Genomic DNA, 27318 nt, shown 5'->3' with positions numbered 1-27318 from the left:
GTGTCAGACTGTCCAACATTATTGCAGGATTAGAGTGATTTCCTAGTGGGACAAAATGCTGTGAGAGATAGTATTTGACAGCAATTTACTTGTTACTGTTGTTTGGTTTTAATTTATATATATGAAATATATAAATACAAAATAATCACCCTCACTATATATATGTGTATTTTGAGGAAGATTGGCAATTTCAGCGATTTTGCAATCATTTAAATAATAAATGCTTTAATAATTTCCCTATTCTTTATTGATTCATTACTGTTTTTCTCTTCTTCTTTTCTCTTTTTTGTTTCTTAACTAGTCAAATTATTTGCCAGAAAAATTTCAGAAAAGATATTTTGTAATTTCATATTAGTTCTTCCGCTTCAATCAGTAGCTGCTGCAAAATAGTATTTTCTTATGACAACTACACATCCACAAAGGCTTTATTTCCAAAGTTAACACTTTTAGGGCTCTGTTGCTCTTCAGTAACCTGCTAGCCCACTCAAAATTTAATGTTCTTTAGCAGCAGCCATGTCAAACTATTTCTAACTGAGATGAAGAGGCAGACATGAAAAAAAATCTTTGAGGAAGGCATAAAGAAAGTTTAAATAGAAAATAGGGGTCCACAAAATAAATGCTGGGAGCATGGGGATATCAGTCAGATAGTGACAGCTTCATGTTTGAAATAATGCAAATTAAAAGTTTGATGATATATGTACAAAATACTCCCTGTCCTTCTCTCTTTGTAGGAAAGTGGCATCTCGGGATGAACTGTGAAAGCAGGAATGACTTCTGTCACCACCCCCACAATCATGGATTTGATTACTTTTATGGCCTTCCCGTGACTAATTTTAGAGACTGCAAACTTGGCCAAGGCAGCGTATTTTTAAAAGGGGTTCAGAAAGCCCTTGTCACCCCAATCCAAATCACTGGAATCGCCCTTGTGTCTTTGGCGATAGCGCAGTACATTGGCCTCCTCACAGTACCCTTCCAAGCATTGGGTTACTTCTTGTTAATAATCACAATTTCACTTGTGGTTTTGATTTTTTTCTTCTATCATTTTCGACACCTAAACTGCTTTTTAATGAGGGACCATCAGATTATCCAGCAGCCACTGTCCTATGAGAATCTTACTCAGAGGCTGACAAAAGAAGCCATGCAGTTTATTGGAAGGTAGGTTTCTAACTGTTTTGTAAGTTATTGTTGGCATTTCATAATGACAGTGCATCTGAAAATTAGAAAAAAAAGTGAGCTGGTGGGCACAAGGAATATGTCATTATATTTGATCAAATTTTTTTCCTTTAAAAGATGACTGAAGTTAATCTTTTTGGTGGAAATGACTGGTTTCTTTCTATTTGGTATGTAATTAATTTCTCTATAAAAAGTAAATCATTTTTATATACATGCTTCAGAATTTCTTTTTTTTTTTAATTTTCAACTTTTTTAGGACTAATTCTTAAGAATTTCATGTAACTTGAAATATGAAAACTTTTTTGTGGTGTGACAATTTTGTGAAAGCACAATGCAGAGTCATAATCCATTACTTTTCTGGAATGGGGAAATGTTCTTCATCATGGAGTTGATACATCCATTAAAAGGCATTCATATGGCAAATTTTTCAAGATACTGGCATTTTAGATGACTCCACTTTTATTATAGTAATTTTGAAAAGATTTGGTTTTCAGAAATTAGGGTGCTAGCTTCTGGACCTGGGACAGAATAACCCCAGGCACAGGGACAGACTGGGAGTGATCTGCTGGAAAGCAGCTCTTTGGAGAAGGACCTAGGGGTCCTGGTGAATAACAAGCTGTCCATGAGCCATCAGTGTGTCCCTGTGGCCAAGAAGGACAATGGTATCCTAGGGGGCATTAGGAAGAGCATTGCCAGCAGGTTGAGGGAGGTGATCCTGCCCCTCTGCTCAGCCCTGGTGAGGTCACATCTGGAGTGCTGTGTCCAGTTCTCAGATCCTGAGGACAGGAGAGACGTGGAGCTCCTGGAGCAGGTCCAGCAGAGGGCAGTAAAGTTGATTAAGGGAATGGAGTATCCCTCTTATGAGGAACGGCTGAGGTAGCTGGGCCTGTTCAGCTTCAAGAAGAGAAAACTGAAAGGGGACCTTGTCACCATACATAAGTATCTGAGGTGAGGGTGTCAATAGGATGGAGCCAGGCTCTTCTTGGTGATGCCAAGCAATAGGACAAGAGGCAATGAGCAGAAACTGATGCACAGGAAGTTCTGAGTATGAGGAAGTACGTCTTTACTGTGCTGGGGACAGTGCCCTGGAACAGTTGCCCAAAGAGGTTTTGGAGTCTCCCTCACTGGAGATATTTAAGAACTGTCTGGACATACTCCTGTGCCATATGCTCTGGGATGACCCTGCTTGAACAGGGAGGCTGGACCAGATGATCCCACTGTTGTCCCTTCCAACTTTACCCATTCTGTATTCTGTGATTCTGTGAAACAAATGCAGTGTTTTGAAAACAGTGTTTTTAATAGCCATCACATGGGGCCACCTAAATATTGGATTTCCAAAACCATTGTAAGTCATCGTTCATTTTTGCTAAGTCAGTTACTTTGCCATAATTCTCACCATAGGGGTCTTAATGGGATTAAATCAAAAAAGTATACATTTGTGTATTCTAAAATAGAAATATATTTGAGAAAAAAATACTTAATCAATTTAACTTCTGGAAAAAATACATGTATGTATTTTTCTCCACCACTTTTGACACAGGTTGCAGCATTTTTAAAAATACTAAATCAAATTTAAATCATATTCTAAGATGTAGAATTACTATTATCTTGAATTTCTCTTCTACATCCCTGAATTCTTTAAAGTATGTAGCTCTAGTTACTGTGAATACATGCATATGGTGTTGTTGCTGGATGAAAACATGTACCAAAGAATCTGCGGCTAAATTTTCTAGACTTAATGACTGCACACAGCAGCTGCTTCTAGCTGTTAGCAAGAAAAAATGTTTATCTAAAATCTCGATCTCATGCTGCAATTTTTTGTCATTTCTATCATTATGAATATTTGATGTGGCCATTTCTACACATTCTACTGAAAAAATGGTTTTCATAACAAATTTCCTTAAGTGAGTAAGTCTTCCCAACAATCAACATTCTCATAAGTATTTATAAATGGACTAAACCGTCTTTATTTCCTTATGGCAATGGGGATAGATATAAAGATGCTTTCTCAGATACATTGTAACTAATTTAACAGTGAATAACTTTGTTATTACAAACACACACACGCAGTTGAAAATTGTTGAGCGATTACTTGCTTAGTGACCAAGCATTCGGTGATTTTAAAAGACTCTCAAGTACATTAACTATATGTTGGTATATTCTTGCATTATTTACCAGTATATAAAGTGCCTGTAGTGACAGTGTTTTGGGTATCTATGAATGTTTCACTGATTTCAATGCCATGACAATAAAATGTCTGCCTCAAAATAGGTGAGTTCAAGATGGAAATCAATGGTAGGAAACCAGTAACTCTTTTAACTGTATTAATATGTGTAGTGTGCACAGTGTTATCGTGTAGATTAGTGTTGTTTTTTGCCAGTGTTTAGAGCTGGCAAAATAATGTATCATCTAGGTCAGCATAGCTTTTTTGACCCAGCTGGAGGTAAGTGGCTTCATATCATTTAGGCACTTGGCCCCAAATGTCAGTGTAGTTTTCAGACAACAGTAATGTTAAATTGAATTCCAGGTTAATAGCACATATTTGTGTTTTACAATAAACTTTGTTACAGGAGTGCTGCAATTACAGTGAGAATTATAACCCAGACTCTTCATAAGCAATGTTATATTAGAGAATACCCAAACATGTTAAGGTATTGAGAAGCAATTAGGACATTTGAGCAATCTTAACTGTGTCCTTTAATGAACCCACATGCCAAGTATATGACCATAAACCTTACTCCTGGGGCTATGAGTAATTAGATTAATATTCACTGAATTGATCTATCTCATGTATTAGTGTGAGCAACAAAATCAATATTTGCTTTGACACACTAGTTCTGAAATGATAGAGTTCATACCTATAAACTCCAGAGCACCAGTAGACCATTGCTTTTATGACTAATCTATTGACTTTGGCCATTTGTAGGTGAACAGCCACTGAGAGGCAACCAGGTTGCAAAAGTGAGGGGTCATAAGGTTTTTGGAAGTCAGTGCTTGACAGCATTCTTGTCATTCCAGGTCTTTCAGCCCTTTAGCCACGTTTGAACATTCAATTTGTCATACAGTCTACTTTTCTTTAGATGACACGTTAAGTAGCAAGCTAACTCATGTACACTGGTAATCCTTGTACACAATTATACCAGAGTGCAAACAATCCTGAATTTGAAGAATTCAAGATTTCACATTAACTGGTTCTGAATACACATTTTATCATCAAACTAAAAATCATCAGATATCATGTGTGTTTTAGTTGGTTAAATATTTTTACAATAAATATATGATGAAGCGCCAACCCTCAACAGCACTGGTATTTCCTGTAAAGCTTTTTTTATGCTATATTTATATACAATGTATATTAATATATATATATAAATTTTCCAGTGTTTTATCTATGTAAGTTTAATATACCTATCACCTATATTACCTCTATAAGTTCTTCAGAGTTCAGGTGATGGACTTCCAGATATTCTCTTTTCTAGCTGTTTCTCAGTAATTTTCAGTTTTGTGACTTCTTACCATGTATAAACATCAAATTCTTCAGAAGGAATAGGCAAAGAAGGAGAGGTGGTGGGGTAGACCTTTGTATTAAGGAGTGTTTTGATTATCCAGAGCTTAATGATGGTAGTGATAGATTTGAGTGTTTGTGGGTAAGAATCAGGGGATAGGCCAACAAGGTAGACACCAAGGTGGGAATATGTTATGGACCACCCAGACAGGATGAAGAGGAAGACCAAATATTCTATAAGCATCTGGGAGAAGTCTCACAATTCCTGGCCTTTATTCATGAGGGGGACTTCAGCTTACCAGAGCTGGAAATGCAGTACAGTGGACAGGAAACTGTGTAAGTGCTTCTTGGAGTGTATGGGAGATAACTTCCTGACACAGCTGGTGAGTGAACCCAACTGGTGAGGGGCCCTGCTGAACCCGCTCTCTGTGAACAGAGAAAGAGTGGTGGGTGTTGTGATGGCTGGAAGCTCTTTGGGCACAAGGATGACGAAATGGTAAGAGTTTCTGATTTGTAGCAAAATAAGGAGAGGGGTCTTTAGAACTACTACCTCGGACTGCTGGATGGCAGACTTGGATTGTGATTCTATATAACTATTAGAATTCGTATTTTTAAAGTCTTGTAATTTCTTCACAGTGTATAGCTACTTTGGTCTGTTTTTTGGAGAGGTGGTATTGTATTTTATCTTCCTTTGTCCAGTGCATGCATATTACAATTTTTGTTTGTTCCTCGAGAGACTGAAAAAGACCAAATACAAAATTCACTGCCCAAAAATGGCACAGAAGAATGTATGCAATTGCAAATGTCAGATCTGGTGTGTGAAAACAGGTAGTAATTTAGTTGCTTACCCTAATTGTGAGTGGGCAGGTCAGCTCTGTGTATGTTAATTCTAATGCTCTTTTGGTATTACAGTGTATTTGAAAGTCAAATGGATGCTAATTATTTCATGTTAAATTCAATGTGGTTGTCACTCATACATCTTCAGCATGCCCTTCAATGACCAGCTGCACAGAAAATCCAATTTTGCAAAATGCCAGAGTCCGGTTTCTAAGGTATCAGAAATTAACAACACAAAAGTACCACTCCATGATACAGAATACCTCTCTGACAAATTTCTATAGCTGATCACAATTAATAAAATTTTCACAACGTCTAATGAAATCTACTTTCTGGAAAACAGTATTTAAATACAAACATGATTATATTTAAAAGCTGTGGTGAAGGTGAATTTGAAGAATTTTCTTGCCTAGTTTTACCAGTAATAGATTACATAAGCATAATTTTCAAAATTTTATGATGACAGTTAATAAATTGTAAATTTTCTCTTTATCTATTCTATTTTAGTCCTTGAAACACTGTTGCAACACCTATTCAAATTTTTTTGTTATCTACTCTAGGAGACTGTGATTTAGAGTTTTTCCGTATATCACTAAGTCTTAAGATCTAGCAGTTGTCATGTTGTACTGGAGTTAGAGTTCTGAAATCAACTGTTTTTATGAATCCTACAAGAATGTTCCTTATAGCTTACAGCAAAATAAAAATTATAGAGAAAAGTTTGCGTATCTCTGTATATATATAATGTATATATGCACATATATTAAAAAGTGTAGTAACTTGGATCTTCATGCCTTTTCTCTCAGACCTCTGATTGTGCCTTTTGAACAAGAAAATAGGAAAAAGGTGTGAGTTCATGCAGGGCTTTACTAAATCTTTAGATCATTTGAGAATGATTAGGGACCTCACTAGTTCTCCAATGAGTGGCAGACTGAATTGACAGTGGTACACTTCTAAAACAGAAGTAGAACTGTATACTGGACTCCAAAGTTTCAAGGATGAGAGGGTTCAGTAATGAGTATAATTTGTACTAGATGAGAAATTTCCTTTTTTTCTCCATGCTTACAAAAATGTTCTTTAGGAGGGGGAGAAAAAAGGTTATATAGAAAGGAAATAGAAACATGTGAGTTGTTTACCTTAAGCATTTAAAAGAAGCAATGAAGGCATGAAATTGGAGAGGCAGAAGTGTCTTGTATATTGGCATGGAAGAATTATTTCAAAAATGCAGATATAGTAGTAACAAATCTTACTTTTAATATCTACTAGAAAGAATCAGATTTTCTATATATTTGCATTTTCCCGCCTCTCTCTGTTGCATTTTCAACACCTGGTTCTGATAAGTTACTCCCAGGTGGTCTGGAGTTCTCTTTCTGATATTGAAAAAAATTGAAAATACAACACCTGTGTTTGAAGGTGTGTTTTTTTAAGAGCAGGGCAGAAACATTAATTCGTGGATTCATTCAGACTAACAAGAATTTTAGCATGGTTAGCAGTTGAAACAAAACAAAATCCAGCATGTAGAACAAAGTCCTGCTTTGATACAAGTAAGCCAAAAGTTGGCTTTTCCTCCTGGAGGAACAAGAAGGTTTAATGACATGCGTTCAGCCAGTCCTAGCACAAAGAGCACTGTCTTACTGGTGATCTAATCTGGCATCCATGGGGGAAAAGCACTAATGAATTTACCCACTTGGGGGGAAACTGAATAAGAACTTTTTTAGTAAAAGGAAAATCACAGGAAAGGAAATGCTATGTTTCCATCTGCTTGTGTTGACACACTGTTGCTTCATCTAGAGTACTGTTTCTAGGTGTGCGTGCTCAGCACAAGAAAGATGTGGACCTCTTAGAGTGGATCCTGAGGAGGGTCACGGAGGTGATGAGTGGGATGAAACTCCTTTCCTGAGAGGACAGGCTGAAAATACTGAGGTTGTTCAGCATGGAGGAGGCTCAAGAGAGACCTCACTGCAGCCTTACAGTACCTTAAGGGGGCTTATAAAAGGAGGGACTTTTTGTAAGGATAGATAGTGACAGGTGATAGTTTTAAACTGAAAGGGGGCAGGTTTAGACTAGGTATTATGAAGAAATTCTTCACTCAGAGGGTAATGAAGCACTGGGACAGGTAGAACAGTTGTGGATGCCCCATCCCTGGAAGTGTTCAAGGATTACCTGCTGGTCATGCTGGTTTTGGTGAAGCTCGGGATACAGTTGGCTTTATGGGCTGCAAGCACATATTTTGCCAGCTAATGTAGAGCTTCTTGTCAACCGACACCCCAAGTCCTTCTCAGGTCTGCTCTCAATCCATTCTTCATCCAGCCTGCATTTGTGCTTGGGATTGACATGACTCAGGTGCAGGCCTTTGCACTTGGACTTGTTGGACTTCATTAAATTCTCATGGGCCAAACTCTCGAGCTTGTCCGGGTGCCTCTGGGTGGTGTCTCTTCCCTGCAATGTGTCAGCTGCACCACATCGGTCCACAGAAAAGCAAACAACTGCCCAAGGAGTTTTCAAAGCATCGAGCATTTGGAGCAGATTTGCAGGAAAAAAGTTAAAAGACTTGTGTTTGAAGCACAGTCAGATTAGTTTTAATTGCTCTCTCACTTTAAAGCTGTGTTTTACAGCTCAAGCCTGAGCTGAATCCTTAAGTAGTATAAAGACACCTCACAATAAAAAAGACGAACCCGGTACTTTGCAATGCAGAGGAGTCACAAGCATGATGTTTTAAGATGTTTTCAAGATCCATTAAAAACACCCTGAAGAATATCTTATGTCAGATGTATGTAATCTCTCTAGCTACTTGATAAATTGAAAAAAGCTGTGTGACTCATGTGAGGATAAAAGATCTCAAATCTTTTGAAACGGAGATTCTCTGTGTTTGGGCTGTGTAAAAGATAGTGGGAATACATTTTTGAAAGAGCTGTTTATTGAAGTGGTTTAGGAGTTAAGCTGTTACTGTCAAATTTCTCTCCTGCCTACTAGCTGGTATTGTCATTCCATCTTCAAGGTCAGAGTAAAGGTATTCAGTTATGATTCTCCTCATAGAGTTTTGGCAGGAGATAAATAGCTGTCTCTGATCTTTTAAAGGATATTAATAGGTGAGACACTTCTATACCTGACAGCAAGCTGTCAATCAAAATCTGTCAATTTTAGTTGGAAAAAAGAGAATGATGTAGTGCCCTTCCATATCAATCATTGATTTGATGACTCTTCATGAAAGTTAGATCTTTGTGTGAGCTCAACAAACAACAAACAAAACAAACTACAAAAAACTTGAGTCATTACGTCTTGAAAATAGCATTTGTAGTGGAGACTATTGATACTCACTTTTAGCAAAACAGGTAGGCAGTTATGAGAATGCAGTATCTCTATGGCATTAGAACAAGGTAGTTTGCATGAAAACTAGCTTTTGCTTGCAGTATTGAAAGTATAAAATAATTTATTGTGGTGTGTCCTGGTTTGAGATGAAATGAACATCCTCTGATAGAAGGCAGGTTACAGCCACCCCTCCACCATCCAAGTTCAGAAAGAATTTTCCTCAGGGGAAAGTGAAAAAAACCCTATTTATTTAACAAGCAAAAGTGCATGCAGGCACGGGAAAAAAAGGATAATGCTAAATAATGAAACCTCTCACTATGGAGAGAACCTGGGTAGATTTCAGTCTTTTGTGGGTGTGGCTTTCTCCTCTCCGGAGCTGGGGTTTGGTGTGGGTCCCTCCAGGCCTCGGTGGAAGGGCCTCCCAGGGAAGTTCTGATGTTCTGGTGTTCTGAACAGTTCCAGAAGAGAAGAAGAAGAAGCCAAAGTCCCAGGGCTCCATACTTTAGCTAATGAACAAGAAACAAGCTAAAAAGCAAAAGGAATGAAACTCTCTTCCCTGCTGCAGAAGTGGAGGTGCTGGGCAGGAGAAGCCAGTGAGCTTATCTGTGTTTTGAACACAGCGCCAAACGAATTCCACTGGCTCTCCCTGCTCTCCCTTAGCTAGCTTTAAAGGCACAGAGAGGCAAAGGATTCATGTCTGGACATACAGCAGACGATAGGGGATACACATCATAAAGTCACCCCAAGACATGGTGTTTTATCTAGAACTTGTATATTAATCTCAACTCAGTGAACTGTGTTTAAGGAAAAAGTCAACAGATACAACAGATAATCCCAGGCATTAAAAAATTGTAAGTTTAAACCAAAAATCATCTGCCTTGCAGTAAAGTTCTCTAATGAAAGGTCAGTATTACATTTATATATATATTAAATATGTAACTTCTAAGTATATATCTTTTTTTTTACTTCAATTGGTGGTATTTGCAGCCTTTTTAATTGACTCAGGAATCTCCTATTATTTGTTCCTAAAACTGTGAAAAGTTCTCACATGTATGACTTTTCAAATAGAAACAAACAACTTTGTGGGAAGTGGTTTTTTATGAAAAACATTGTCTTAAATTTTTTTGGATCAGTATTTTTTATTAGTAAAGTAATACAGGATAAATGCATAAATATTTGTAAGAGAATTAAAATATTTTTTACCCGTTTTCCACATGAAGAAAGTTGTATTTATTCTGGGTTTCTTAAAAAAAAAAAGAAATTTTTTGTGAAGAAAAATTCCCCACCAGAAACACACTCATCAAGTGAGTAATATGGATAAAAATTTCCTATTTTGTATTTATGTACTACTGTAGATGCCAGGAGAAAAAAACTTTAACCATGCAACTTGAGCAAAAACAGATCCAACCACGGAGGGAGGAAAAATGGATCATAAATATACTAGATTAAATGTAATTATTTTTCTTTGAGAGGAGAGTATCGATATCAGATGAATCTCTTTTACTAAAAGACTTTGTTTTCAAGTTCTAAAGGTTAGAATTTTTTTGTTAATTTTAAAGAAATGTTTTTTATGAGCTTGCCTGTATTGTGCCTCCCCTCTTTAAAGTGTGGATGGATCAACTGCTTGAGGAAATATATAGTCTCCCTTTGATGTTGACATGAATCACAGGTATTATCCACCACAGTTTGCTGAGGGAAAATATGATAAATAAAACTAAAAATAGTCTATAATTAGCTGTGTGCTTTAAGGTGAGATCCAGACAAGTTTTTTGGGTAGTGCTTTTGTGGTTCAGCTGATATTTACAATATGCATAATGCACTGCAAATGCTGTTAGAGCATATAGCAGTAAATTTGGCTAGTACGGCACAATTTTAAATAAAGTACTATAAATAATGCATAAGGAGAAGTACTTGTTTGAGCTGTGCTTTCACAGCCTGCTGGAACTGATCATAAATACTGTGTTGACAGATCACATGAACAGCAAAATTTACTGAGAGTCTACTTATTGCACTCTTTCTTCTGTATCTGTTTAGGAAATAGAAGACAATGGAAACTGTTCATTACCTTGAGAAGAAAAATTTTAAATCAGTATATACTTTGAGGTTATGTACAGTCACATGCATACACACACAGAGCTTTAAAAGAGCAGAGATTTGGTCATATACCCTTAGTCCAGCATAAAGACCCAGGTCTTCATAATAGTGCAGTTGATCAGCTTCCACGGGACTTTGTGAGGAAGGACGTTGTGTTTCATGTAGATATTTAGTTCTGAGGGTATGTTTTTGAAGAGCAGTTGTATTCAGATTTTTAAATATATACTTGTAAAATGAAGAGGGGTGTTTGTATTCAGAAACTGCTAGATTCCTGCCTTTAAACAAGTCTTCTTTCAATATATATAGCAAATAATAATTATCTAGATTTTGTCACTTCTTTTTGCTTTCATTTCAGTAAAAGAATGGCATTTATACTGTGCGTATGATTGTTCAGAATTACCCTGTAATCAATTACACTATTCCTTTTCACCTTTTTTTTTGGTGTTTGTTTGTTTATGGGGGGACAGGGAACCTTTTTTTTTTTTTAACTCTACTGTAGAAAGATTTATTTGTAGAAATTTTATTATAGAATATGCTAAGGATTTGTGGGTTTGGTTTGTTTTGTTTTCCAGGAACACTGATGCACCATTTCTTCTTGTCCTGTCTTATCTTCATGTCCATACTGCTTTATATGCTTCAGAAAATTTCAAAGGAAAGAGCAAGCATGGTTTATATGGTGATGCAGTGGAGGAAATGGACTGGAGTGTAGGTATGTTACATTTGCTTCTAATAGCAGTGGAGGGAATTCATGATGGCTTGTGCTCATGTTCACCAAATTCAGACCAGCAATTTGTGTCTACAGTCTATCTGTCATACTTGTCCTTTATACTTAGGGGAAAGAAACAGTCATTTAGAAAGCACAATAATCTGAGCTTTTGCAATACCTACTTTATTGCCAAATCTATTGTGTCCTACAAAAGCCCATTCCCTTCTTTGACTGTGAAGGTGGTCTATACAGCATGGACTTAGCAGAGGTGTGGACATTTACCTGTGGACTTTTGAAGTTGGTAGTTAAATCCAACCCTCTGAGCTTCTGGGTGCATCTGGCCTGTTCAAACTATCCTTATAAAACAACATATTAATTCAAAAAGTTACCATATGATATCAGTATCAAAATATTTTCAAATGAAGTGACATAATATGCACTGTTGGCAAAACTAATTTTCTAATTATTTCAGTGAGTTCTCTGAATTGCTGAAATCACTAAGGTGAGGTCCACTTCTATTTATGAAAAATATTCAAAACCAATGAATTTGCCTGTCAGCGCCTTCCATTCTCTTTGAGGTTGGAATGCAATTGGTCCCTACATCTTTCAACAGGCTTCCTGTATCTCTAGATGTATTAAAGTGTTTCTTTGATTCCAGGGATAATCACCTGTGAAAACAAGTAACAAGTTCATATTTGTAAACAATCATATTGATAAAAGCAGTATTATAATAGGTAAAGATGACTTTACCGTCCTCCTTCCTGTATACCCCAAGTTATTCTCTTCCCAATACAAGTCAGTAAAAATTAGCTTTCTTGAAGAAAACTTTCTGACTAAGTTGCTATAAACAGATATTTAACTTTGGTGCATACATAAATTATGCTAGCATGTACAGTTAGACATGTATTTCTTTGAATATTTTGTATCAAGAAGTCTAGTTGCAGAAACAGTGGGCAAAAGGCAGCACAGCATACTTAGTGATTTGTAATGTACTTATTGCAGTATTTGCAGGAATGGGGAAAACCTTTATGGGAAACTGTGATGTGCTTAGGAAGGGTTTTCAGTGTAGGAGGTAACAGAACAATATTCTTTTGTACATCAGGTTTTGTAAAGAGAGCAGGTTTTATTCCAGTTCTGTCAACCCGCAATCCTTACTTCTATCAGTGGCCACCAGCATTTGAGTACTTGCACTAGATAAAAGAATGTGTGTGTTATCATTTCTGTTTGCATCCACATTGTAGCAATCTACTGACTATTAGCTGGTTTTACTGTCTGTGTTTGATTTTACTGTTCCTTTTTTTCTGCTGTGCAATATTTAGCTTATTCCAGCCTAATTGGTTATTTGCTGTTGCCATTACATTTTTCTGTTTCCTTGCTGCCCCAGAGAGTGCCTCTAGGGCTTAAACAGCAAGTTGGAAAGCAGGGTACCTGACATGTTGCTGTTTCAGGCTATTTAGTGATGCAGAGATGGTAACAGATTGAAAACCACTGCTCTTTTCTAGAATGACCACAGGCTCTTAGGAGATGTGTCAAATAAACCAAACTGTAGGACAGAAGCATGGTATTTTAAAAGCTGGAATAAATCAGTGATACAAATTTAATTGTGATAATATAGGAATTTAGCACAAACTTAGAGGAGATACACAACATTCCTCGTGTATTGTCCTTTCCTGTTCATTACAGGAGCATCAAGGACAGTAGGGCTAGCTTAATCCGGAAACAGATTCACAACTGTCATTTACTAGTAAAAAAGTAACAAATTATTTTTCAGTTGGGATCTGGTTACTCAGTTTTGCTTATGTCTTGTAAGATCTCACTGATGAGAGATGGCATATTTGCTCCAGGAGGTAGAAGATGTGTTTAGTTTCTGTGCTACTTTTTCCTCCACTATTAGCCTGATGAAAAAAAGTTACGGCTGTTATTTCCAAATTAATCTCAAGGAATAATATAGCTTTTCTCTTTTTTTCAGTTGAAGGGAGTACTTATTTCCATTAACCTCCACTGAAAATTCCAGTCTTAATGCATCAGCTATGTCAGAGAAAGTAGATTGATTCACTGTACTGCTGATGTCAGTAACCAGTATGTTCTTGCAAATGCCTCTGAAGATGTTACAGTAGAAAAGTTAAAAAAAAAAATGGTCTAGAAAAGATGAAAAAGATGTAAGATTTTCAGAAATGGAGGTTTTATCATTCACTTGACAGAAATTACTATTTATGCATAGATGAGTGTAACTTGCAAAAGCAATAAGAACAAAATAGCACAAATATAACAATATGCTGCAAGACTTTCCAAGAAAAGACAACACAGCATATGAAGAAAAAATGAGTGCATAGAAAATTACATTATAGAACAACATCAGAAATCTTTGACCTTTGGTAGGAAAAATACACCAGCTTTAACTCAGTTCTGAAAGAAATTTACAGTGTGTTTTGTGCTGACTGAAACATTTTGTGGAAGACCTTTGTGGATGGCTTAAAAAAAAAGAGTAGAAAAGAGTAGAAGTTGCAAGTAGAAGTTAGGACTGCCAGGTAGCAGTGATGAAAAAGATGTAAAGATTGAAGAATGAAATGCAACTGAAATATTTTTCCTCATTTGAGAGATCAGATGGAATCAGAAAGATTTTAAGTGCCATTTTCAAGAGAGAAAGCAAAAGTTTTTCTCTTAAGATGGAAAAGTCCATTCAAGACTCAGAATTATAAATGTGAAACAATTCCATTTTCATTTGTTTATTTATTGAGAATCAATACCAATCATGCTAGGAGGAGAAAAGCCCAAAAGACACATGAATAAAATACTTCTTTGAATATTTCATGTTTGCGACTTGTTAAACCAATACTGAAGAGTATTATTGCAATCCATGTCAAAAATCCAAAATACATAGCCTCTTGATAAGGTTTGGGACCATGTATGTCTATTGCTTTTGCAAACTGATGTGTGTGTATAACAGAATTCAATGTTGAAAGCATTCACAGTTATAATGTCACTGCATGTGACATGCCTTAGAGAATTATTCTCTGGCTAATAACATTAATTTTTCTTTCAATGTAGGTTAAGCACCTTATTAATGCTGTTAATTATAGTTCATATAAGAGCAGATGAAATAATCTTACAGTCTAAAAATGGAAAAAGAAATGATGAATGAATCGATGAATGCACTATCATCCTTTTCTTCCTTCCTCTATTCCCTTTTTTCATTCCTTCATTCCTGATTGAGTATAGGAAGAAAAATGGATATGTTCAGAAATTGTTTTTGATGTAAATTGCATTACACTAATTTAATCCAAACAGAGCACTGCAAAGAGTTTTGGAGCCCCCTGTAGACTTGCATACAAGCTGTGTGAAGACACACTAATCCAACACCACTTTTACAAATGGCTGTTTATTGTTCTGTTAGCAGTAGCAGAACTACATATCAGGTCTTCTTCCTTTGTAGGATAATCACAACTGAAAGGTTTAGATGTAAAAAAGTCTCAGAAATTTTAGTCTGGCACAGGCTAGGTAACTGTAAAGTGGGGGCCTTGTCTGGATATCTTTATTATATGAATACCCTGAAAGATGAAAAAACATAACTGCCTCTCTACCATGATCTTTTGACCTTAGGATCAAGTTAATATTACAAGAAAATATTGCAGTCATCCAATGTTAGGAAAGGAAAGGAAAGGAAAGGAAAGGAAAGGAAAGGAAAGGAAAGGAATCCCAAAGAATCTTACATGTAATGTTTATTTGAAATATCTTAGAAGGTTTTATAGAAATTTATAGGAAGGGTATAGTTCAATATGTTCCCAGTACCAGAGGGATAGAGAGCTACTGAACAATGTCCAGCAAAGGGTTACAAGAGAGACTAGAGCATTTTTTAAGAGAAAAAGCTGGGAGAGCTGTGACTGAAGCCCTATTCAGCCTGGCAAAGAGAGTATCCTCTTAACCTATATAAATACCTGAAGGGAGGGTGCAAAGAGGATGGACGCAGGATCTTTGCATTGGTGCCCAGTGGCAAGAAGAAATGGGCAAAAACTGAAATATGCGAGGTTTCCTCTGAACATCAGGGCAAACTTTTCTACTCTGAGGATGATCACACACTAACACAGGTTGCCATAGAGGTGGTGGAGTCTGGAGATGGTCCAGGGCTCCAAGTAGCCCTGTTTAAGCAGCAGGCTTGGGCAAGGTAACCTCCAGAGGTCCCTTCCAACATCAGTTATTCTGTGAGATGCTGGAGAAAACAAAAAAAGCTGTTCAACAAAGTCAAATCATATTTGAAACAAAATCAAATACAACCTTTAAAAGTCAATGTAGAAGAACAAAGGAACTCTGAAGCAAACAGAAGCAAGATACTGTCATGACACTCTCCTCCACTTCTCTAGTGTGACCCCACCTGGAGTAATGCATCCAGGTCCGGAGGAGAGCCACAGAAATGGTCAGAGGTCTGGAAACATTCTCCTCTGAAGAAAGGCTGAAAGAGCTGAGGTTCTTTAGCTTGGGGAGCTGAGATTGTTTAGCCTGGGGAAGGAAAGGCTTCAGGGAGATGTTATTGGTGCCTTTCAGTGTATAAAGAGGGGCTATAAAAAAGGTGGCGAGGGACTTGTTGCCATTGCCTATATTGACGAGACAAGGGGCAAGGGTTTTAAACTGGAAGAGGGCAGGTTTAGGTTAGCTATTCGAAAGTAATTGTTTGTGATGAGGTCAATGAGACACTGGGGGGTTGCACAGAGAAGCTGTGGATGCCCCATCACTGGCAGTGTTCAGGGTCAGGTTGTACAGGGCTCTGAACAATGTGGCAGGGATGTTGGACTAGATGATCTTTGAAGGTCCCTTCTAACCCAAACCATTTTGTGATTCTGTATTACTATAGTGATTGACAAATTTTGAGGATGCTAATGACATCTTAAATGGATTTTCCTCATAAGGAAATAACAACCCATAACTTTTTTTTCTAACTAGAAGTAACTGTAATTAAACCTTAGATATCTGAAGAAATTGAACCTTACATGAGGAACATTTATGACTTACTGAAGCATTTGCAATACTCTGCAACATGACTCTCTGGGGCAATATGTGGCCTATTCTAAAATGCAGCAGGGCAGGTGTAAAGTATACTTCACTGAGGAAGGCCAGCTGGGGTACAGTCCAGGAGGACTAACTGAAAGACCACTTTTCACACTGTTTTTCTTTGATTCCTCTGTTATCATGATTAAGAATTGGCTATAAATATGTATCTTCACATAGCACTTTCAAAGGGGAAGAGAAGGGCAGAAGCTCCACCAAGCCAACTCTAGACTTTAGTGAAAAACATCTAATTTATTTATTCCCTAATGAGATTTCCTAGTGTTGTAAAAGAGATTATATCAATAATATGTGCAGGATTAAGCTGTGGCTCCTAATCTCTATATCACCCAATTGTGAGATGATGAAAACTAAATTCTTACATACCTTTTATCTGATGAATTTGTGCCTGTTTAAATAGTTAATATGCTAAATATGTGAACTTGATCACATCCTCTACTTTTAATCTTTCTCCTACTCTGGAATGATGTGAATCAATGGTCTAAGTGAAAACCATTCCAATTTAATATAAACTATTCTTAATGACCCCTGTGGCATCTTTCTCTGTTTTGGTAATAGATGTACCACCACTTCATTAATAGATAGAAAGAATGCTTTCAGAAAAAAACCAAATATTACTTTGGAAAATGTAATATATTTAGGAGACTGAAACTGAACTATGTCCAAAAGACTCATAGGAATTCTTTCTCTGATGGAAGTAACACAGTCTAATGCATTCACAAAGCAAAGAGAAAAAGAAGTAATGTTTTTCTCTTTTTAAAGTAATTGTTTTAAACTTACAAGCCTTTAAGCTCTTAAAGCTGACTTATTATTTTTAATTACAAAGTAATTAAAATTTAATTTTAATATTGATTTCAATCTATTCTGGCCTGAACTTACATTCGTACAGTTTGGGTGTTTGGGGTTTTTTGGGGGTTTTGTGGAGTTTTTTAATGTTCTTTCCAATCCTGAACAGTAACTATAGTTGTCGCGGGTTCGGTTTGTAACCGGGCAGAAACACCAATTTAGTGTAGTGGTTTGGTTCAAAATACTCATTACTCATGTTTATCTGCTGTGAGATAAAAATTAAGAGAAATGCAAAACAGGCACCAAACTTGAAAGAATATAAAGAAGTTTATTAACAGACCTAAAAGAAGAAAAAAAAAATTATGCCACCTTCAGAACTCTCCTCCTCCCCCCACCTTCCTCCCTTCTCCCACTGACAATGTAAAAAGACAACCCTTGAGATGTTCAGTCTGTTTACCACTTCCATAATAACCTTGTTCAGTCCATTTAGAAAGAGAAGTCTCTTCTTGCTCATGCTATGAAAACATTATCACAACGAGACAGCTGCCCACTTCCAAATATTGTTCAGTCCATTTAGGAAAAGGAGTCTCTCTGCCTGCGTGAGTCCTTTCCCCCGACTTGCAGCTTTTCCCGCAACTGCTTTCGAGGGTCCACTCTTGAAGTTTTTTGGGGTACAATTTTAAGGTTGAGCTGTTCAGAAACAAAAACAGAGGCCCTTCTCCTTCCCTGGGAGCAAAGGGTCTTCATCATCTTCATCTTTAGGACTATCTCTGGGAGCATCTCTACGGACTGAGGTTTTCTCCTTTCCCGTTTGGAGCAAAAGTCCTCATCTGGTTCATCTCTCCCTGTCCAAACTTCTCATGCAATTACAGCTGCGTCAGCATCTGCCTATCTCAGCGCAGGTGCTTTTGCTTACAAGTTGAACACTCCACCCCCCAGATCTTCATGAAATGACAACGGGATACTCTGATATATCATAGCTTCACAACAGAATTTCAGCTTTAAGCATCTCCTCTCTCTCTTCCCTCAGGTTTTCAGCTCTTCACAGCAATAAAAGGGTTACTCTCACCTCGGCCTTGCAGCTTTGCAGCTGGAATGTTGAATGTTTCTTATCGCAGTGGAGAGGGGGGAGAGCCGAGCCGCTCCGGCTGCCCACGGCAAGGCAGTGGGGGGGGGTTCCACGGCTGGAACAGGTCCATGGCTCCAGGATGGCCGTGGCCCGGCCCGGCCTGGCCCAGGCAGGGCCTGGCCGGGCCCGCTGGCCCCCACACGGGGCCTGCAGCCACTTGTCCCAGCGCCAGAAACGAGAGAGAGCCTGGAGGGGGAGTTTGCCTATTCTTAAATGTGGATCACAGAGGTGATCACAACTTTAAGTGGCTTAGAGAATTGTCCATATTCAAACTGGCCAGCTGATAGGTTCTATCAGTTCCCAGAGGAAACTGTAAGCACCCCTTAGCAAGGACGTCCCTTCCGGGACTATGCTTGCTAACCTATGACAATAGTCCTTCTGGTAAACAGCATAGTATTATTAAATTTCATCAGAAATAAATATTTCTTCTTTTACATATAATTGTTAGTGGTTGTTATTTTGAATTATCACATCTTTTGTATACTTCGAACCTCTATGTAAAACCCTATTCTATAAGGAACAACCTAAAAATGTACCATGAATCTTCTGAGAATTCTGAATTATACTAAAAATCAAAATAATCATTATTTATAATATGAGTGGGAAAAAAGGAATAAATTAATATTGCTTTGACAAAAAAATGAGTGACCTATCCTTAATTTTTTTTTTTCTCAAGAAAAAATCCTGTACACTGAGATAAGTCTAATTTATCATGGCTTTTCACCTCATGCAGTCATTTGTAACAGTGCAACATCGATTTAAAAGATAAGCAAAGGAGAATGATGTTACATGATCAGAAGCAGCAGATAAGAACTGATCTTATCCAGCTACTATGAATGTGACATAATGTTGGCTGAGCCTGAAAACTTAAAGATAAAACTAAAAATCTGAAAATGGATGCCTGATGCTGATGGTGCATTCCTTGACCTTGCTTTTCTGAATGTATACTGGTATACATCTCAAATCTATAAGGTTTAATGTAGGCTGGTTTTATTATCATAAAAGATGTTCAGCCAGCACCTCTGAGGAAGAAGGTATTCAGCCAATACAGGTACTCTGTGACTAGGATAAAATTTTCCCACTCCATCTTGCCATTCTGCTCTTATCCTAGCATTAAGACTTTTTCTTCAGCTAAGACAGTAGTTAAGCTCTTGAAGCACATTCACTCATTAGGTCACATCTGGGAAAATTGTCAATATGGGTGCAGATTAAAGACATTTGTGGTTCTGCCTTTTATGATATGGATGCTTTCCAGTTGCAATCTGTTCTAAAACCCAAACCCATTTCATATGTCACTAAGCAGCAATGACTTTCAGTCACTACTGCATGGGACCAAATTTAAGAAGTGACTAGGTGATGAAAGACTCCCATTTCCACTGATAAGCCTCCTGATCTACCTAATCCTCCTTAAGTACAGTTTCCTCTTTCTATATCACATCTTTGTATACAGCAAAGCTCCTTCCCAGAACATTATTTACAAGATTACAAGGCACACCTTAAGCAGCCATTTCTGTAGCACTTCTTAATCAGTCATGTTCAAATAATGCCTTAGTACTCCATGGTGGAAAAATTCAGTGTAATGCAGTTTGTGCTAGTAGTGCTGTGTGGTTCAAAATTTGGTGCCAGCTTCTGAAGAGGTTTCATTTGCATCTGATATTGCAGAAGTTAAATTTTCAGGACAAGATGTGGTAGTGCATTGTGCATTTTTTTTTTTACAAAAACATAATCATGTAATGTTCAAAAATGTAAAGGCTTTCTGTAAATTATGAAGCTCTTAAAATTTGCTCTAATACAAAACCAGTAAAATAACATTGTGTTAGATCAAAATGCTGTAATTGGTGAAAAAAAAAATTAGCATTACCCTTAGACAAGCTAATTTCCATTAGGAAGAGAAAGCTCAAAGCTTGCTTTAGATAAACTAGAAATAAGAAAATCCTGATGACTCCAAGCAATGAGGATGAATCCAAGCAAGGAGGATAGGAAGTTCTGTAATGAAATGTGCTATCAACCTTTTGTTTAACCTTTCCCTCTGAGGTTTAATTTTACATATAAATGGTATGGTTGGATTTTGCTCCTTGCTTAAGGTGGGTAAGGAAAACCATTATCAGTGGGATAAAGAACACAGCAGAGATTTAAGCCAAAACTGACCTACAGGAACACAGTGATTTCTATGAATACTCAGATGAAGGTTGCAATGAGGAAACAGAATGGGGCTAACTTTATTCAAATAGATAGTAGATAATCTCCAAAATACAGACTGGAAAAACAATTTTAAGGAAGAAGGTAAAGGTTTTGCACGTCGAGTGCCTCTGCATAGCAACCTTTTTAGCACAGATACCATGAAGCTTTCAAGAAAAATTACATTTGCACTGTCCTAGAAAAACTCCACAGGAATTTAGTAAGTCAGTTATCCAGAACAAGGGATCAGGATGATAGACTTTATTCGCTTTGGTGAAAGTGTTACTGTTGTCAACCTTTAACCTTCAGCCCTGAGTTAGAAACATGACTTTTGCCATCCTTTTTCTTCAATAGTTGGACACTGAAAACATCTCTGTGTAGGTATTTATAGAGCTTGTAATCATGGTTTTACAAAGAATGTGACTGTGCTAATAGGAGAAGGATGTTGCCAGTAGTTGTTGCATGTCTATGAAAGAAGCCTAAACATGAAACTAAGGAACAGAGAAACTGACAATGTCAAGGACTTTTAATCTGGGTGTTTAAAACTTCTCATCCACGCCTCTTCCTTGTACCTTCAGATAGTTTTGTAGTGGATTACCCAATACCCTAACATAGCTGATACAGCCCATAAATGCATACCAACATGCAGAAGGCACAAGTGAACATTGTAAGACTGTGAAATCAAGTACTCAAAGATAGAAAGAAATCAATCTCCCTATGTTTGTGTCTTATGGTACAGTTTTTTAGCATATGTTTACATGCCACTTCTTTTCCCACTGGAATCCTATCTCCTTGTCACTGAATGCCTTCTTAATGAGCAGCTTCTCAACACTAGGTGTATTCCTCATTGTTCAATATGAATTCTCATGTTTTATTTAACACATACTATTGAAGTTCTGTTTTGAAGACAGATTCTTTGACATTTCTCATCTTTTCTCTGTCAGTACTTTGCTACAGTGTATAACAGATTTGCAAATAAGCATTTTCACAAAGCCTTTGTAAGATAGGGGAATCTCATTAATCTGTTTCCCAGAAGAAAAACTGAGACACAGAGATGATGTTCAGTTTTACCTATTGAGATATAACTTTCTTGCTAGTCACCCACTAATCCAGATCTGGATCTATAGTAAAGCATTAGGACTTTTTCAGCTGGCATGGGATTTATGAAGGGGGAAAGATAAGTAATTCTTTTTTCATGGTCTTGATCCATGTTGGAGGTTAGAATGTGCACCTGGACTCAGGAACTCAGGTTTTCTTCTGGTCCTAGGGATTAAGTGGTATTTTTAAAGGATAATTAAATATCTTTGCCAACATATAAACTATAATGATATGAACAGTTTCTGTGATGACTCAGGGAATGTCTTCCATCCTTTTACCATTTTTCATAGCTGGGTGCATATCAGTTAGCTGTAGAAAAAACTCTAAAACCGATCATGTGCATTTCAGTTTCAGTGTTGATACTGAGAATACTAGAGATTCTTTTAAAATAATCCATGATGTTTTTTGGAGAGAGACATGAAACTTTTTCATGCTTCTTTTGAAATGTATATTAATTTTTTTGAGGCTGTACCGCTTAAATAAAAGGTGACCTAATTCTGAGTGAAAGCAGCAATCATACAATAAAGCTTATGGCAATATTGATTCTGTATTGCTCATCAACAGACTCGTTCCTATTAGTGAATTTCCATGCAGAGATTTCACACTGCTGAATCACAAGGTTCAAATTCCAGGTGGTAATAAGCTCTTATTGATGAGGTTGATAGAACTGCCCTTTTATTGACTCTGGCTGGTAATTTTTCAATGGTACATTTGACTGCTAAAACAACCACACTATGTAATAGGCAGAGTGGTAATACTACTAAAGATCATTAATTTTCTAGAAAAATGTTGTTTATATTGCATTAAAGAAAGCTTTTTTTTTTCTTTCTGTATAATAATGAAATATAATAATGAGATAAATAATGAATTTTTTAGGGTTAGGGAAAGCAGTAGAGTAATGATGCAGTGATTAGTGAAAGGCAGGCTGGTAAAGTGGTAATTTTGCTCTGCAGCTTTTTCCCTCACCAGTTGGTTGTAAAAAAAGGAATTTATATTTTAATTTAGGATGTTGTTTGAGGAAAACTGATACTGAATCCTTATTTTTCTTTCTTACCATTCTTTTTTAATACTGATGTTTGCAGGGCAGGGATTGTGTGTTTCACAGTGTGTTCAGGGTATTTTTTACTAGTTTCAATGCTTTCTTTCTGTTTTTTCTTTTTTTTGATTTTGTATACACATTTCTATTTTTAAATCATTCTCTCTCCCTACCAATGAAACTTTCTTTATAACATTTCCTCATGAAGAGCACATTGCAGTAACCATGAGAACACCGAACTGATTTTAAGTTACAGTAGTAAGCTCAGTATCCAAATGAACACCTGACCCCTAAGGGCGGAGTTGCTTACTTGGGATGAGCGAAAAAAGACTCCAGGTTAATCAAATTCTTGCCTTAGACAGCATGAAGTTATATTCCACAACTTCAGTGGATCTTGCAGCCTTATGATATCACAAGAGGGGAGGCAGAGCATCCCTCTCTCCCTTATCTCCTTTTTCCTAACCAGCTTCCAGAGAAAATAGAAAGAAGGAGAAAGAGGAGAAGAAGAGAAAAATCTTCCTTTTTAAGCAAGTGGCCTTTTAGCAAACGACTGGATGTATTCATCTATAACGTCACACTTACTTTGTCTACAATTAAGTGTGATTAACTTAGGTCCTTCAGTTTACATGGTTTTATGGTACTGTTGCCATTTCACTGTTACGAGGATAAAAGATTTTGGCTCTTTAGGCTCCTGTATCTCAGTGGTTGAGATAGCTGTGGGTTAGAAATCAAGTTTACTTTCATTTCTGAATTCAGACTGGCATTTAAAAGCAAAGAAGGAAACAAGGAAAAATGCAAATGTAACTGCACTTTAATCTTAAAGAAAGGAATGGCCTAGCCCAGAAAAGCAGTATGAACTTTGGTCTTCCAGCAAATCCAAAGATAACTTAATGCCAGATGTTTGAAAGAAATTAATAGCTCGGGGTTCCTCATTATTTCTAGTAAAGTCAGGGAAGGTACTAGTTGTGGTAACGTGAAAAGTATAGCCAATATATAGTATTTCAATGTATAGTATATTGCTGTGTAAAAGTAGCAAAGTGTTTCTAATCCAGAGTTCAGTTGATTTTGTCATCACAAAATCACAGAGCATACATTAAGCAAGTAATAAATGAATAATTTTTTTATTTGGTTATAATTCAAAGATATATAAGTTATCCTTTCAGTCTGACAAATGAAAAACTGGACATGAGCCAACAGTGTGAATTTGAAGCCCAGAAAGTCAACCATATCCCAGTCTGCATCTAAAGCAGCATGGCCAGCAGGGGGAAGGTGGTGAATTGTCCCACTACTCTGCACTTGGTAGATCCCACCTGGAGTGCTGCATGCAGCTCTGGGGTCCTCAGCACAGGAAAGATGTGGGCCTCTCAGGGCTGGCCCAGAGGATGTCTGTGAAGATGATCAGAGGGCTGGAGCACCTCTCCTATGGAGACAGACTGAGAGAGCTGGGCTCAGAGAGACCCTGGAGAAGAGAAGGCTCTAGGGAGACCTTATTGCAGCCTTTCAGTATATAAAGGAGAAAAAATTATAATAAAGACTGGAGAAAGACTTGATATCAGTACTTGTAGAGACAGGATAAGGGACAAAATTTTTAAACAACAAAACGGTAGATTTAGATTGGATGTTGGGAAGAAATATTAGACAATGAGGATGGTCAGACACTGGAACAGGATGCCCAGAGAAGTTGCGAAAGCTGCCATCACTGGAAGTGTTCAAAGACAGATTCTGAGTGATATGATCTAGTGGCAGATGTCCCTTCCTATGGCAGGGAAGTTGGACTAGATGATTTTTGAAGGCCCCTTCCAAACCAACGTCAGGAGAGAGTGAGACATGATGTAACCAGCACATCCTACAGAACAAGGTTTGAACATCTTAGCAGGGTATTCTGAGCAAAGTGCTGCTATGATGGCTTTTTTACCAGCATGTTTTTAATACGGCATAAAATTGGCAGTTGTCCTTAAAAAAAAAAGCCTGAAACCTTTCTACAGGACATTTCCTAAATATTCTTGCCTATTTAGAGCTGAGGTAGTCAAGCTCCATATCCCAAATTTCTCAGTCCAACTTTGTGTGATTCTGCTGCAGTTTGCCAATCGACTTGTGCAATAACCCCCAGGTGCTGCTCATAAAAAATAGACGGCCTAGTTAATGAGAGCTTTGAGGACTTTCTTGGCAAAAAAATACTAGACAATAATATCACATTTACCTCTCAGAATGTAAACTGATTTTTGATGAGACATTTAATTACTTCCCTTGTTATAAACTAACTTTAGCAATTCATAGTAAAAGAGTAGAAGATAATTGTTTTAAATAGGAGGCGCTGGTATATTAAATACGTTACCAGGAAATGTATGCAAACGTTCTATCCTACTGTTACCATATTTACGTGTTGAATCTTGATAACAATAGAGTCAGTTCCTGTGTATATTCCATACTTTTCCAGTGCCTTCTAGAGCAGAAATCTATTTGCTGCATTGTACTTACATCTCTCTGCATGTGATACTGAAACACCAGTGTGTTACAGAGCTATTCATGTAAAATGTGAAGCTTCCAAACATTTCCTGTTCAAAGACATCTGTTTATATACAACTTCTTACATTTGATTTTATAGGTTCAGAAATTATTAGTTTCTAAAATCATACATTAATAGGGAGGAACTAACCCTCTACCTTCCTGTGTATCCATAGGAACAGTGCTATTCCCACAAGAAATGTGCTGGTTGGGGCTTTCAAGTGGTTATTTGCCATCTGTTCTTTGGAGAGTTTACCTTTGCAATAACTCGTATCTTTCCCAAATAGTGTCTAATTACAGTTAGACTAATTTGTTCCGTGTATCTACATAAATATTTCAGCTGATCTCTGGTGTTTCTGTGTGAATGAACCTTCCTCATCTTACATTTAGCCTTCAGATTTATCCTAAAAACCACATCTCACTGTGATCATTATATGCAAGGTGGAACCCTTTCAGAATTCTGCCTTGCCTTCACACAGGAAAAATGTATTGGTCAATTTTTGTAACTTCTCGTAACAAACAAAATGACACATAGCATTCATAGTGTTAAACCTTTGTGAACTCAGATTAATTAGTAATTTCATATTTAACGTACTCATTTTATTATTTTGTTATTATATGAGTCCAAATTAGAGAACAGGGAAAGAAATGAGCCTAATGATCTGATGGCCCTCTCTGATCTCATGACTCCACCATGTCTTAGGGGCATCAAATACATCTTGGCCTAAGAGGAGTCCTCAAGTATTTCCAAACCAATTTAAAACAAGAATGACATATTTCTCTTTCCAGGCCTCAGACCAGAAAAAGGCAGATTTTCTTTTTTTCCCTCGTAGGCATCTGTTGTGCTACTGAATACTACTCTGAAACTTCAACAAAACTCTTTCTGAATAGGCTGAGAATATTTTTTCAAGAGCACTTAGATGAATTAAGGAATCAAAGTGCAATTTCGTAAGATAGTGAGTTACTAATCTATCATCAATCTATCATTGAGCTACTAATCTATCATCAATGAGAATGGCCTGTAAAATTATTTGCCTTCCCTTCAGAAAGGATCCTCTGGAATTTAAGTCAGCATATATTTGTCATATTTAACACACATATGTATACCGGGGGAAAAAAGCACCAAATCATAATTTGTGCCTCTCAATGTGTTTGTTTGTATTTTTTCTTTTCCTAAATTCTGAATGTCATCTAGAGGAGACAGAGTGGAGTCTACATCATTAGTGGAAAAGTCCCTTGTGACAATTTTCACAGTCAGTTTTGCCTTCTTACTGGTAGTAACAGTGTCTGTATAGAGATTCATTAACAGGTAACATGTTTTGGAGATGGTGATTTCACAGTAGGCTTTGAGTGTCTAGTAGCACTTAGTCACAAAAACTGCTGAGTTTTCCAAAAGCAATTAGAGAAGTAGGTGAATTAACAAGTCTGCATGGTGATTGTCATGTCAAGGAGAAAAAAAAGGTGTCTTGTGTATTGGGGGTGAGTTAATGCACATCTACTTTCATGTTAGATTAGATTTGCATGATTAAAATCAGAAAACCAGGAAATTAAATTTATTGGTATTTCATGAGGAATAATAACTCAATCTTGATAAAACTCCTGTTAACCTTATGGTATGTAATTTATAACAAGTGTTTAAAACCTGCTTCCAAATTCAGCAAAGATTAAAAAATTTGGCTGCTGAAAGACAATAAATGCTTATACTCTAATGTCAGACAGTTTTACCACAGTTTGAATTTTTCTTAATAAAAGTTATAAAAATGAAATAAACAATTGGCAAATACTTTGAAGTTTTCAGAAAAGTGCAGAGGATTAAAATGGGGGGTTAAATTATTTGCCCTGCTTTAAATTCTTCATAATTCTTCATACTTTAATCTGGCAAAATGTTGTCATTATGCATTTGGATC

At 37.0% G+C, this 27318-nt stretch overlaps 1 protein-coding gene across 8 annotated transcripts in view; it reads left to right on the top strand.

Moving 5' to 3' along the window:
• STS (steroid sulfatase) overlaps positions 1-27318 on the top strand; it is a 114318-nt gene that overhangs the window by 34849 nt on the left and 52151 nt on the right. For all 8 annotated transcript variants that reach the window (XM_042038169.1, XM_042038216.1, XM_042038180.1 and 5 more), the window contains 2 exons: positions 732-1155; positions 11488-11624. In XM_042038169.1, coding sequence (XP_041894103.1) covers positions 732-1155; positions 11488-11624 — 561 coding nt within the window. The remainder of the gene's footprint in view (positions 1-731; positions 1156-11487; positions 11625-27318) is intronic.

This window comes from Corvus kubaryi, unplaced genomic scaffold (assembly GCF_017639235.1).
Source record: "Corvus kubaryi isolate FWS band 111438036 unplaced genomic scaffold, C.kubaryi_AGA036_p1.0 133, whole genome shotgun sequence".
NCBI lineage: Eukaryota > Metazoa > Chordata > Aves > Passeriformes > Corvidae > Corvus > Corvus kubaryi.
The sequence above is the reverse complement of the archived record's forward strand: the minus strand, read 5'-3'. Positions and strand labels throughout refer to the sequence as shown.